The 12,665-nt window shown below is 44.4% G+C and overlaps 1 protein-coding gene across 1 annotated transcript; it reads left to right on the forward strand.

Moving 5' to 3' along the window:
* Positions 1 to 1,282: 1,282 nt before the first annotated feature.
* LOC141613122 (uncharacterized) lies at positions 1,283 to 12,372 on the forward strand. The gene is made up of 5 exons (XM_074431859.1): positions 1,283 to 2,163; positions 2,398 to 2,539; positions 2,835 to 3,054; positions 6,955 to 7,285; positions 12,048 to 12,372. Exons 1-5 carry the CDS (start codon positions 1,283 to 1,285, stop codon positions 12,370 to 12,372), a joined length of 1,899 nt encoding a protein of 632 aa, XP_074287960.1.
* Positions 12,373 to 12,665: the final 293 nt, after the last annotated feature.

Consider the following 12,665-nt stretch of genomic DNA (forward strand, 5'->3'; position numbering starts at 1 on the left):
GGTAATGGGTAATGTGATCGATACGAAAGAGAAGACGTTTATCTTCATTTTTGGTGCAGAACGTGATAAGGCAAGGGTTTTGGAAGGGCAGCCTTGGCATTTTGATAAGTTTGTTTGGTGCTTTGATGAACCAAATCAGTCAGGTAAGATTTCCGACGTACCGTTGTTCCTCTTTCCAATTTGGGCACGCAGATATGGCCTACCCATCTCGGGTAGAACGAGCTTAGAGAATGCAAGAAAACTTGGGAATTGCCTGGGCACTTTCATGCACTTTGAACATGGCCCGAATGCTGAATTAGATAGGGCAATTCGCGTTCGTGTTTTATATGATATTAGAGAACCTTTAAAAGAATATACCCATACGTATGAAGGGAGGCTCTACGAGTAATTTCGCTATCAAATACGAACGTCTTCCTACCTTTTGTTATGGGTGTGGTCTTATTGGGCATGGGGAAAAGGATTGCGAAGAGGGGCCGTATGATGAGGAAGACTTAAAGTTTGGGGACTGGCTAAGAGCTACGCCGTGGAAAGTGGTTAAGACGGGTAAGGAGGGGTCGGGAAAGGCTGCTAGGGATTTAAGTTCGAAGTTTGATGGAGCAGAGAAGGAAGATTCAAGGGAGATTATTTCCAATATGATCGAGAAACTCCAAAATATTTCTCTTGATTTGCAGTCGAAAAAAAACAATGATAAGCTGAAGGGTGATTCAGAGGTATTTGTGGAGGAGAGTGTCTCGCGGGTGGAAAATGGGGATGGGCAACGGACTGGTGAGACAGAGAGGGGTAGTAGAGGAGAGGAGGAGCGGATTCTTATGGGTATGGGAGGAAGAAAAAATACCTGCTTGTCATATGTTGTGGAGGCGGTGATGAGGGAGGGGGAAAGAGGTGGGAAGGAGGACATGAGGTCGAAGGAGGGGCAGGGTGTGGATGGCAGTGGTGGATGTGGGAATGTGCGTGGTTGGAGGAGGCTAGCAAGGGAAGGAGGAGAGGAAGGGGGTGACTAGAGTAGTGCAACGGGGCTAAGGCAGATAGCTTTGAAGAGATCTAGGGAGGAGACTTTACTGGGTGTTGGGCAGAAGAAAGTTAAACTCACTTTAGACGGGGGCGTCTTAGAACCTGGGGCAGAGGTTGACGGTGGCCAACCCCGCCGGGCCCAATGAATATCATAAGTATTAACTGTCGGGGCTTGGGCAACCCCGACACGGTGAATGCGCTCCGTGATCTTGTGAGGAGGGAAGCCCCGGCCATACTATTCTTATGCGAAATAAAATTGTGTGGTCATGAAATGAGGAGGGTGCGGGAGAGGATAAGCGGTTATTTCGGTATTGAGGTCGATAGTGCAGGAAGGTCAGGGGGGTTGGCTTTTCTTTGGAGGAAGGATGTTGATTGTACCTTTATTTCCGCTTTAATTCATCATATGGACTTCCGGGTTCGTGGGGAAGAAGGGGAGTGGAGGATATTAGGTTTCTATGGTTGGCCAGCTGTGACAGACCGTCATTTGTCGTGGGAGCTTCTTCGGTTACTCCATTCCCAATCAAAACTTCCTTGGGTATGCATCGCCGATTTTAATAAGATTACGTATTCAACTGAGATGAAGGGTGGGAGCCGTCCACAATGGCAGATGAATAACTTTCGGAATGCACTAGATGATTGCGTCCTACGGTGTATTTCATGGGAAGGATACAATTTCTCGTTTGATAATGGGCAAATCGGTGAAGCGAATAGACAAAGCATGCTTGACAGAGCGGTTTGTTCAGGTCATTGGGCGGACTTATTTCCTTTTGCTCGGCTGTACTATCTTGCTAGGGAATGGTCGGATCACGCGCCCATTAAACTAGTTCTTAATAGGAGGGAGGTTGAAGGAAAAAGAGCAAGGGAATTCAAGTTTGAACAAATATGGGTGGGGGAAGAGGGATGTGGGGATGCGGTGGCTCGTGGGGTGGAACGGGGCAGGGGCAGCTTGGTGTCTATTCTTGAGGACTGTGCGAAAGAATTAAAATCATGGAAGGGCACAAGTATTCAGCAGATCAGACGGAGTATTGAGGGCAAATTAAAGCAGCTGATCAGGCTTAATGAAGAGAGTAGATCCGCGGAGAATGTGCAAAAAAGAAAGAGATTGGTTGCGGAATTGGCGAAGCTAAGGAGTCAAGAAGAACCGTTTTGGAGGTAACGGTCGAGGGCATTATGGCTAAAGGACGGGGACAAGAATAAAAAATTTTTTCATACGAGAGCCGGGGAGAGGAAGCGAAAAAACCACATTGCCAAGTTGATCGATGATAATGGGGTCGAGCGAGTTGGGGGCGAGGAAATAGCGAGTGTAGCAAATGATTACTTCCAGGAGTTGTTTCAGTCGGCTCAACCAATTGTCACGAATGATATTTTACTTGGGATTGGCAATAGAGTAACTGAAGCGATGAATGAAGGTCTTCGCCGTGAGTATAGTGAGGAGGAGATCATTGAGGCTCTCAACCAAATGCACCCTTTAAAGGCTCCGAGGCCGGATGGAATGAACGGGTTATTTTACCAAACATACTGGGATTTGGTTGGTCCGAATGTTATTAGTACGGTCCTTGCTATTCTAAGGGGAGAGCTATTGCCAAGGGAGATAAAAAACAAATATATTTATTATACCAAAGAAGAAAGCCCCTGATAAAATCCGCGAGTTCCGGCCTATTAGCCTTTGCAACGTGGCTTACAAACTTGTGTCTAAAGTCCTAGCGAACTGTCTAAAAGATTTTCTCGATGGTATCATCTCAGAAAATCAAAGTGCATTCACTCCGGGGAGAGCCATTTCAGATAATGTCTTAATTGCGTTCGAGATCTTTCACTATATGAAGAGACACAATAGCAGCGATGGATTTATGGCATTGAAGCTCGACATGGCAAAGGCGTATGATAGGGTGGAGTGGATTTTTCTGGAGCGGGTCCTTAGAGCGATGGGGTTTGATAGGGTGTGGATTAGATGGGTAATGGACTGTGTTTCGACGGTGTCATTCTCGGTTCTCATAAACGGGCAGCCATCACATGCTTTTAGACCGTCAAGGGGTTTGAGACAAGGCAATCCCCTTTCACCCTATTTGTTTATTCTTTGTGCCGAGGTGCTTTCCAGTTTGATGAGACGGGCAGTGTGTGACACCCCCATACTCCAAGTGCCTTACTGGACCACTCAGGTATAGGAACGTCACCATCTCGGTTTCCCGAGGCAATGATAATCAAATGACAATAAAGAAACATTATTTAAATAGCAATAAGGTTTAAAGTGATTACATATCCAAATCCAAAACTGTTAAAAATACGATACATGTTCTCAAAAACCAAATGTCTCAAACAACTAAAGTATGACAGCAGAAGACTCTAAACTGCTCGTCGTGACGCATCCCAGCTAGCCCAATTGCCTCAAATCAAACTTGCTCAACAACTGCTCACCATCCCCGAATGGATCACCACAGTTTTACAAAACAAACAACAGGGTCAGTACTAATCACACAATACAATCAGAATAAGATAATTACCAAACAGCTCAATCGTCACATCAATCCCAAACTCCATAATCTATCTCCACATCACTGACTAAACACTAAAGTGTGTAGTCCTGCCAGAGTACACAATGCAACAGGTACTCCACACCGCCAGTGGGGGACCGCAGCCGTTCCCACCTAAGCCCCACTCATCTCTATCGAGCGATAAACCCAAGTACATTAATGTGCACATCCCTTCTGTGGCGGGTTCCACAGAAGGCGAATCAAGGGCGTGAAGTCACTCCCGCAAGTGACTCCACTCAGCCAGGGACGCACCCCGAAGATCACAGACAGATACAACAACAATGATAATATACAACAACCGTCACAACACCAACATTATACTTTAACAACAATCATAACCAAATCACCAACCACATCATGTAATTAATACTGAGTAGGGAAAACCCTACCTGGAATACAAACACAAAAGCAGGCGATCTAGCAGCTGTCTCAAAATCTCTCTTCTACGAACCCTCCTCCTATACACACACTCATACAATCACTACTATAACAACATAATCATAACAACCCCCAATCCCAAAATTAGGGTTTAACCAACCTCAACCAAATGCTACAAAAACGGTATGTAGGACTTACCCTTGACGCAAGGATCAAAATGATATCAAGAACAACTGAAACCGACACCTCAAGCTCCGGGATTTGCCAATAATGCGGATGAATCAAACAACGTAGTTGCAAACTCTCTTTTTGTGAACTAGGTTTGTAAAAAGTGTTTAGGAAAGATAACGGAGTATTATATATATTAATCCCGCATTATTAACAAAACCCATCAAATAATACCCGATAACCGACTTACTCGATCGAGTACCCTACAGGCAGACTACTGTTTCGTAAACCAAAACATACTTACTCGACAGAGTAAGCCCCACTCGATAGAGTACCCAGAGACTCATAAAACCGTAGTATTACAGTCTTCCCTCCTTAAAAAGAACTTCGTCCCCGAGGTTCAAACCACAACAAAATAAAAATGTTCTAACACACTCCCGAAGCAACAACCAAAAACAAAACTCAACATAAAAACTCCAACGCATGCTACCAACCAAACTCAACCCGACTCAAACCACTACTAACTATATCAAAATCAACATAAAAAGATGCAAACTCTTCGCGACCATCTCCTACCCCCCTAACAGAAACAAGGTTACGTCCCCGTAACCAAACATACCTGATAAAAAAGAAACGGGTAGCGCTCTCTCATGGCTTCCTCCGCCTCCCATGTAGCTTCCTCAACCTCATTATTAGACCAAAGATCTTAAGCAAGACTGTCTCACCATGTCTAGTCTTCCTAACTTTCCGGTCAAGGATCTGTTTAGGCACCTCAAGATAAGATAAGGACTCATCTAGCTCTATGTTCTCCACCTCTAACACATGTGACGGATCACTAACATACTTCCGCAGATGAGACACATGCAACACATTATGTACCCTATCCAAAGCAGACGGTAAGGCCAACCGATAAGCAACCTCTCCAACACGGTCTAAGATCTCATATGGTCCGATGAACTTCTGACTCAGCTTCCCTTTCTTACCAAATCTCATGACCCCACGCATAGGAGACACCTTCAAAATAACCTTATCCCCAACCTGAAACACTATAACCCATCGATGTAGATCTTCATAACTCTTTTGTCTATCCTGGGCCGCTCTCATCCTCTCCCTGATCAGCTTAATCTGCTCTACCATCTCATGTACTATCTTTGGTTCTAAAACCACTGCCTCAACACTGTCGGCCCAATAAACCAGACTCCTACATCTCCTCCCATATAAAGCCTCAAATGGCGACATGCCAATACTGGTGTGGTAGCTGTAAGAAAACCCAATCAAATCTAACCTCTGTTCCCAGCTACCACCAAAATCCATCACACAAGCTCGTAACATATCCTCAAGAGTCTTGATTGTCCACTCTGTCTGACCAACTGTCGCAGGATGAAATGTTGTACTCATCTTCAATGTAGTCCCCAAAGACTCCTCCAACTCTTTCCAAAAACGTGAGATAAACCTCGAATCTCTGTCAGATACTATGTCTTTAGGCACCCCTTGCAATCTCAGCACATTCTTCCGATAAGCCATAGCTAATTGTGCCTTAGTCCATGTATCTTTCATTGGCACAAAATGAGCTGACTTGGTCAGTCGATCCACTATAACCCATATCATGTTGTTTCCCTGTTGACTCTTCGGTAAACCCACGATGAAATCCATAGAAATGGACTCCCACTTCCACTCAGGTACCTCAAGAGACTGAATCTTACCTTGTGGTCGTCGCTGTTCCCCTTTAACTCTCTGACATGTTAAACAACGGGTCACAAACTCAGTTGTTTCTTTCTTCATCCCAGGCCACCAGAAAGTCTTCTTTAAATCCTTGTATAGCTTGTCACCACCTGGATGTACCGAATATGGTGTACAATGAGCCTCTGTCATGATCATCTTTTTCAGCTCCTTATCATTAGGGACACACCACCTCCCATCGAACCTCAAGCTACCATCTGTATGAATAGAGAATCTAGACACTGTCCCTTTCTCTACTTCAGCTCTCCACTCCACCATCGTGGGATCCAACACCTGTTTACCGCGAATATCATCATAAAGATCAGGCTGCACTGTCAAATCTCCCATGGCATCTCCTTTCTGGATCATATGTATCCCAAACTTCCCAACCTCATCCCTCAATCTCATCAAAGATATAGTTGTGCACAAAGAATGCACACTCTTCTTACTCAAAGCATCTGCAACTACATTGACTTTCTCCTCATGGTAGATAATATACATGTCATAATCTCCAATCACATCATGCAATTAATATTGAGTAGGGAAAACCCTACCTGGAATGCAAACACAAAAGCAGACGATCTAGCAGCTGTCTCAAAATCTCTCTTCTACGAACCCTCCTCCTATACACACAATCATACAATCACTACTATAACAACATAATCATAACAACCCCCGATCCCAAAATTAGGGTTTAACCAACCTCAACCAAATGCTACAAAAACGGTATGTAGGACTTACCCTTGACGCAAGGATCACAATGATATCAAGAACAACTGAAACCGACTCCTCTAGCTCCGGGATTTGCCAATAATGCGGATGAATCAAACAAGGTAGTTGCAATCTCTCTTTTTGTTAATTAGGTTTGTAAAAAGTGCTTAGGAAAGCTAACAGATTATTATATATATTAATCCCGCATTATTAACAAAACCCGTCAAATAATACCCGATAACCGACTTACTCGATCCAGTACCCTACAGGCAGACTACTGTTTCGTAAACCAAAACATACTTACTCGACAGTTTAAGCCCCACTCGATAGAGTATCCAGAGACTCATTAAACCGTAGTATTACACAGTGGAACATAACAGCTTGCATGGGGTGCGAATTGCGTGTACTGCTCCTCCAATATCGCATCTTTTATTCGCAGACGATAGCATTTTCTTCATGAAAGCATCGATTGAGGAGGCTGATGTCGTCTCAAATATCCTTCGAAGGTACGAAAGTGCTTCTGGGCAATTGGCGAGCCTCGATAAGACTACAGTTTCGTTTAGCAAAGGTATACCGAGGCAGAAGCGAAGTAATTTGGCGACGAGATTGGGTTTAGTGGAAGTGGAGGAGCAGGAAAGATATTTGGAGTTGCCCAATGTTGTTGGTCGGTCTAAGAAGATGCTCACGGACATCTTACGCGATAAGCTGAGTAAAAGGCTAAGCGGTTGGTGCGGGAAAATATTGTCGAGGGCTAGTAAGGAGGTTGACACGTCTGTCGTGTACCTGTCAAAAATAAACTAACTAAACTAACTATATAGCTAGGGAAGTTAGATCGATCTCCTCGGGGAGGCAAGATATCTATATAAGTCCGTCTATTTGGTCACAAATGGGGGGGGGGGGGGTTGAATTGTTTTCTAAACTACGAAGTATAAAGGGAAAGAGAAATAAAGGCAAGAGAGTAAAGGCAAGAAATACGTTTAAACTATCAGATAGAGAGGGACATGTCGGGAATTCGGTTCACTACGGTAGTCCAGTGACTCAACTGTAAATGACTCAGATGAATTAATGTAAGACGGATGTGGAAAGGTCCTTTCGGTCCACTTTCTATCCTAAAATACCACTAACTTAATTTTCATTCTCGTCAGGGTAGTCTACTGTTCATAGCAGGCCTATTTAGTCCAATCTTTCGATCTAGGATTAATTTTAGCCAGATTAAAGAAATAACTCAGAAGCGTGCACTCAACTAAGTCGATAAATACAATTAAATTGCTATGGTGACAGAGTCTCACAACCAATTCATCTATTTCATTTACTACATCGTCACATTCCTACCGCAGATCCCCTAATCCCAACATCAGAGGGGTTTAGCTACTCATATTGCTAATTAAACTATCAAAACTAACAGCAGACAAAATTCCAGCATTCAACATATTAAAACTATAATAAAATTGCATAAAGAATAAATTTGGGCAAAGGAAATAATGAAGCAAACGAATGATTAAAGCAACAACAATCAATTATTATTAAGAGAAGAGAAGAAGATTACAATCGTGCGAATCCGGCGTAAAGAACAATCGAATCCGAGCAATATAAACCCAAAGAACAAGGTTACACTGAAGAAGAGTGTTTAACGCAGTAAAGTTTGATAAAAGCTAAGTAGTGAATAAATCTGATAAGAATCGAATGCCTAATAACCTAGTTAACGTAGGTTTAAATAGGAAAATAACTAAGTTTTGCGAAATAAAACAATACACGGGCTGATTAAAGCCCATAGCAGCGAAAACCACTCGATCGAGTGGAATAAAACCACTCGATCGAGCAAAACCTTATCATAATCTACTCGATCGAGTAGATAGTTACTCGATCGAGTAACTCTTCTTTCTGCAACTTAAGGATCGAGTAGATAACTGCTCGATCGACTGACAGGGGACGTAAAAACCACTTGATCGAGTGGTAAAACTACTCGATCGAGTCCTTTGTCTTCAAATCAGCTCAAGTCCACGCCCGATTACCTCGTAATCTGTGCCATCACGCTTCCCAATGCAGTATCTCACTCAGGAAAATCCCGTCTCCTCTAAATGCATGTAAAAAGGACGAAAAAGGGTACGATTCCACTACTTTCGCGTTCATTTCTACAAAATGGACAAAACGAACCAAAGTAGCCAATTCGGGGCAAAATACTATAAAAACAGTATGAAAATGCATAGAAATACGTGCTGAAATAGGCTAAAAAGACTATACAAAATGCACATATCAAATCTCCCCAGACCGAACCTTTACTCGTCCTCGAGTAAACTAAAATGCAACTAATGGAACGGAAATGATAACTCAGAGCTAGCTTAACTTGGCTACTTGAACCAATTTAATGCAACAAAAGCTAACAGTTAAAGCTAAGCGGTCAATATGCAAACGAGTTATGAGCTGTTCAGAAATATAGCCAACCTATCGACCTTGCAAGACCAACAAAATCGGACTCTCCCGTGGTCACTCTTCTCTCATGAAGTAAAGGGTGAATGTATATGTATAAGAGAGAAGAAAAGACAGTCACTCACCTAACTGCGACCTACATAGCATGCATGCAACAAAAATGAAAGACAATTCAAGTACTAATGCACACACTCCAACCAATAATGTCCGTCACAACCGAGGGCATACAAATAATATGGGAATAGTGAGGTTCAGGTGAGAAAAGGTAAAACAAGTTATGGTAATGTGGAGGTAAAAGCGTCAAGCTAGTTCCTAACAGGACCATAATAAACCATCCAAATCTCAACTGACTGAAAAACTAAGTATAAGTGCCCTTCAATTGGCACACAGCTCACTAAACTCACACACAATCTCCTCAAAAATATAGAATAAGAATGGAGGAGTCAGACGGCCACAAACAACACCGTCTGAAAGAACTAACTGAAACAAACAACTTTTTTTTCAAACTTCCTCTTTTCTTTCACGTCTTTCTTTTTTTTTTCTTTTTTTTTTCTTTTTTCCTTTTCTCCTTCCTTAATTTCCACCAACTCCAAACAAAGAAATACGGACCAAACTGCAAACGGAAGATCATACCGCAAAAGAACATACTAAACTAGCTTGACTAGGCAGGCTTAATTTGGGATGTAGCTAATGGGTCAAAAAGGCAAGTTTTGGCTTATATGGAGCTAAATGGGTGAAAAATATAAGGAAAGGGAAATTTGCAAGCACCTCCCTGCATGTGACACCCCACAAACCCGAATATGTGCATTTGACGAGAAATTGAATGTCATAAAAGTGCAAAAATGATGAACATGCTATGCAAGGAGTACTACTCTCAATTCCTAATTAACTGGCCATGAATGTCAGCAGTTATGGCTCCAAGACTCAGAATTTTTCAAGTAGTTTGCCAATTTATCAGGTCAAGTCTAAACGGTCAGCTATATTTGAACAGAAACTCGTAGATTATGCATATGACAAAGCTAATAACTATCAGTAAAAGTGCAAGGCTCAAGTAAAATGACAAGTTATAGTGCATTATCATCATGGAAATCTACCGTTCCGACTCAACCTATATGCAAAAATAAACGTGAATTTTTTTTGAATTTTTTAAAATTTCTAATTTTTTTGGATTTTTGAATTTTTAATGAAATAAACAAACGATGCAAGCTGAAAAATAAACGTGAATGCAAAACAAATGCAAATGCATACTCAAAAGGATGCAATACCCTCCCCAAACCAAAACGGACAACGCCCTCGTTGTCCTCCAGCATACACCAGCAGATATATACAGGGGAACGGGAATATACAACCAATAAATAAATAAAAACAATATATGAAAATGAGACAAAATAAAAGAGTAAGAGATACATACAAAATGCGAACTTCCCCAAACCAGCCAGAAAACTGGGGAATTGAGTAGACCAGTAGCTACTCGTCAGCGTCGTCGTCGCTGTCGCGGACGTCCTCCACCCTGAACTCAGGATCTCTCTCCTCCTCCGCTCCTCAGCTCGAGCTCTCTCCACAGCCACCTCTGGGTCCTCGTCCTCGTCCTCCTCCTCCTCCTCAACAGACTCCGGGTACCCCTCAGCTGGGTACCAGTAGAAGGAAGGGTATGGCCAACCCTCGGGGATCGGACGGTGTCGCCGCAAGTGTTACTCGTACAGAGGGTGCAAGTCTAGGGCGATGTCCCTCTCCATATGAGCCTGATGCTCTGCGATCTCAAGCAACAAACCGTAAACGACGCCCCCTTGGTCCATGACCGCAGGCGCCACAAAGAGAGGAGGTGGTACGTAAGTAGCCGGTAGGACCGGCTGAGCCTGTGTCTGGTCAGTGGGAGGTGCAGGAGTAGGAGTGGTAGTAGGGGTCGGGATGGGAGTAGCCGTGGAAGGCTGGGTACTCCCTGAAGGTGTGGACCCTTCTCCAGTCTCAGCTCTACGCCGCTTCTTGGCGGCGGGTACAGTAGGAGTAGGTCAGAGTGGAAGGTGAAGGTCAAGGCAGTGGTGGCAGACGGGCGCCCCTAGTAACAGTAGGCAGGGGCTCTAGACGGGGGAGAGTGTCACAGGGTAAGTCAACAGATAAGGAGCCGTCTATCTTCCATGTCTGGTAGTCTGGGGTAAGCCAATGCTGAGAAAGCAGACTCAGTAACCTCTCTCCCTCGAGGTACTGCAAGTCACGAGGCCAAACGGGGAAGAAGGAACGGGCAAGAATGGTGGCTATGCCACCGCAAGCAATAGTTCCCGTCTCCTTCAGCCCCTGGCTCTAAAGGTACTGGGCGGTCAAGTGAGCTATGTTGAGGGTAAAAGAACCCTCGCAGTCGATGTTTAGGTAACCGCCCAGGATAGAGAGCTCGGTGTTTGTGATGTTGTTCGGCTCCTTTCGGCCGAAAATAGTGCTCCCCATCAGTCTGAGAAAACAACGGACAGGGGGAAGGTGGACCTGTTGGAGCTTTCGCTCCGCAAAGGTGGTCTGGGCCAGGGTCCGCCAAAGCTGACGAAAGACCCTCCTAGGGGGTGCAGTCTCACCTGTAGAGGAGAGACCAAGTCTCCTACCAAACTCCTCTAAAGTCATCGGGAAAGTCCGGTTAAACAACCGGAAGGACACTGAAGAACTAGTGGGGTCAACAGTGTGTGCCCCGGAAGAGAAGGTAAAAGAGCTGAGAAACTCAAGGCTTAGCTCAAGAAAGGTACGGCCGCTCATAGTGATGAGTCCGGCCATCCCCGTGCCCCGTAGTAAATCAAAAACCGACTCGTAAATGCCGAGTCTCACAAGTGCCGATTTCTCTAGAAATCGGAAAGGTACAAATGAACAGCCTAGCAGGTTATAAAACTTCTGACGATGTAAAGCGTTGACAAAAATTACCTGTGGGTAGGCTGGGTGAGAGTCGAGGGAAGTGTCCCCCCGAACTGTAACCGTGCCAGAAGTAGAAGCGGCGGCAGAAGTAGAAGTGCTGGGGGCGGAAGAGGTAGAGGTAACAGGAGCTGGTGTATCTCGAGCACGTCCACGAAATCGGCCCCGTCCTCTGGCACTCAAAGCTGAAGCCCGTGCAGTGACGGTGTGAGGGACCAGGGCTGCCCTAAAGGCTGCTGCAACTGCTGGCGAGTCTGCCACAGGAGTGAAAACAGTGGCTGGAGTAGAGGTAGTGGCTGCTGTGGCCACCACTGACGAAGAAAGACTAGCAGTGGTGGTGGCCGTAGAGGAAGTGGCAGCCGAAACTGAGCTAGCAGCAGAGTTAGCTGGAGCGAAAACTGTACCTGCAGCTGAAACTAGGAACACTGGGGTTGCGGTATTGATTGACGTGGAGGCGGTGGTAACAGCAGGGACCACCGTCTCACTCAAGGACGGGCTAGAAGTGGTACTGGTAGAAGGCAATGTGCTAGACTCCATCGTGTAAGCATAGGGCAGGGGGTGTGATAAGAAAACAGCGGCTAATAGCGGCTAAAACAGCACGAAAAACCAGCATAGAGCAGCATGTGAAACCCCAGACAGTCGAAAGTTCGACTTCAGCCTTAAAAATTCCCAATAATCCTCAAAAAATTCGAATCACAACATGTAATGGCGATAGGGGCGGGATAACAAGTGATCACAGCAGCAATTAGACAATGACTGATGTAAATTAGGTCATGAAAGCATGTAAACCCTTTTGACAGTCAAAAAATTCGTCTGTAAAACAGCCCTAATCGCAGA

Source organism: Silene latifolia, chromosome 11 (assembly GCF_048544455.1).
Source record: "Silene latifolia isolate original U9 population chromosome 11, ASM4854445v1, whole genome shotgun sequence".
Taxonomy (NCBI): Eukaryota; Viridiplantae; Streptophyta; class Magnoliopsida; order Caryophyllales; family Caryophyllaceae; genus Silene; species Silene latifolia.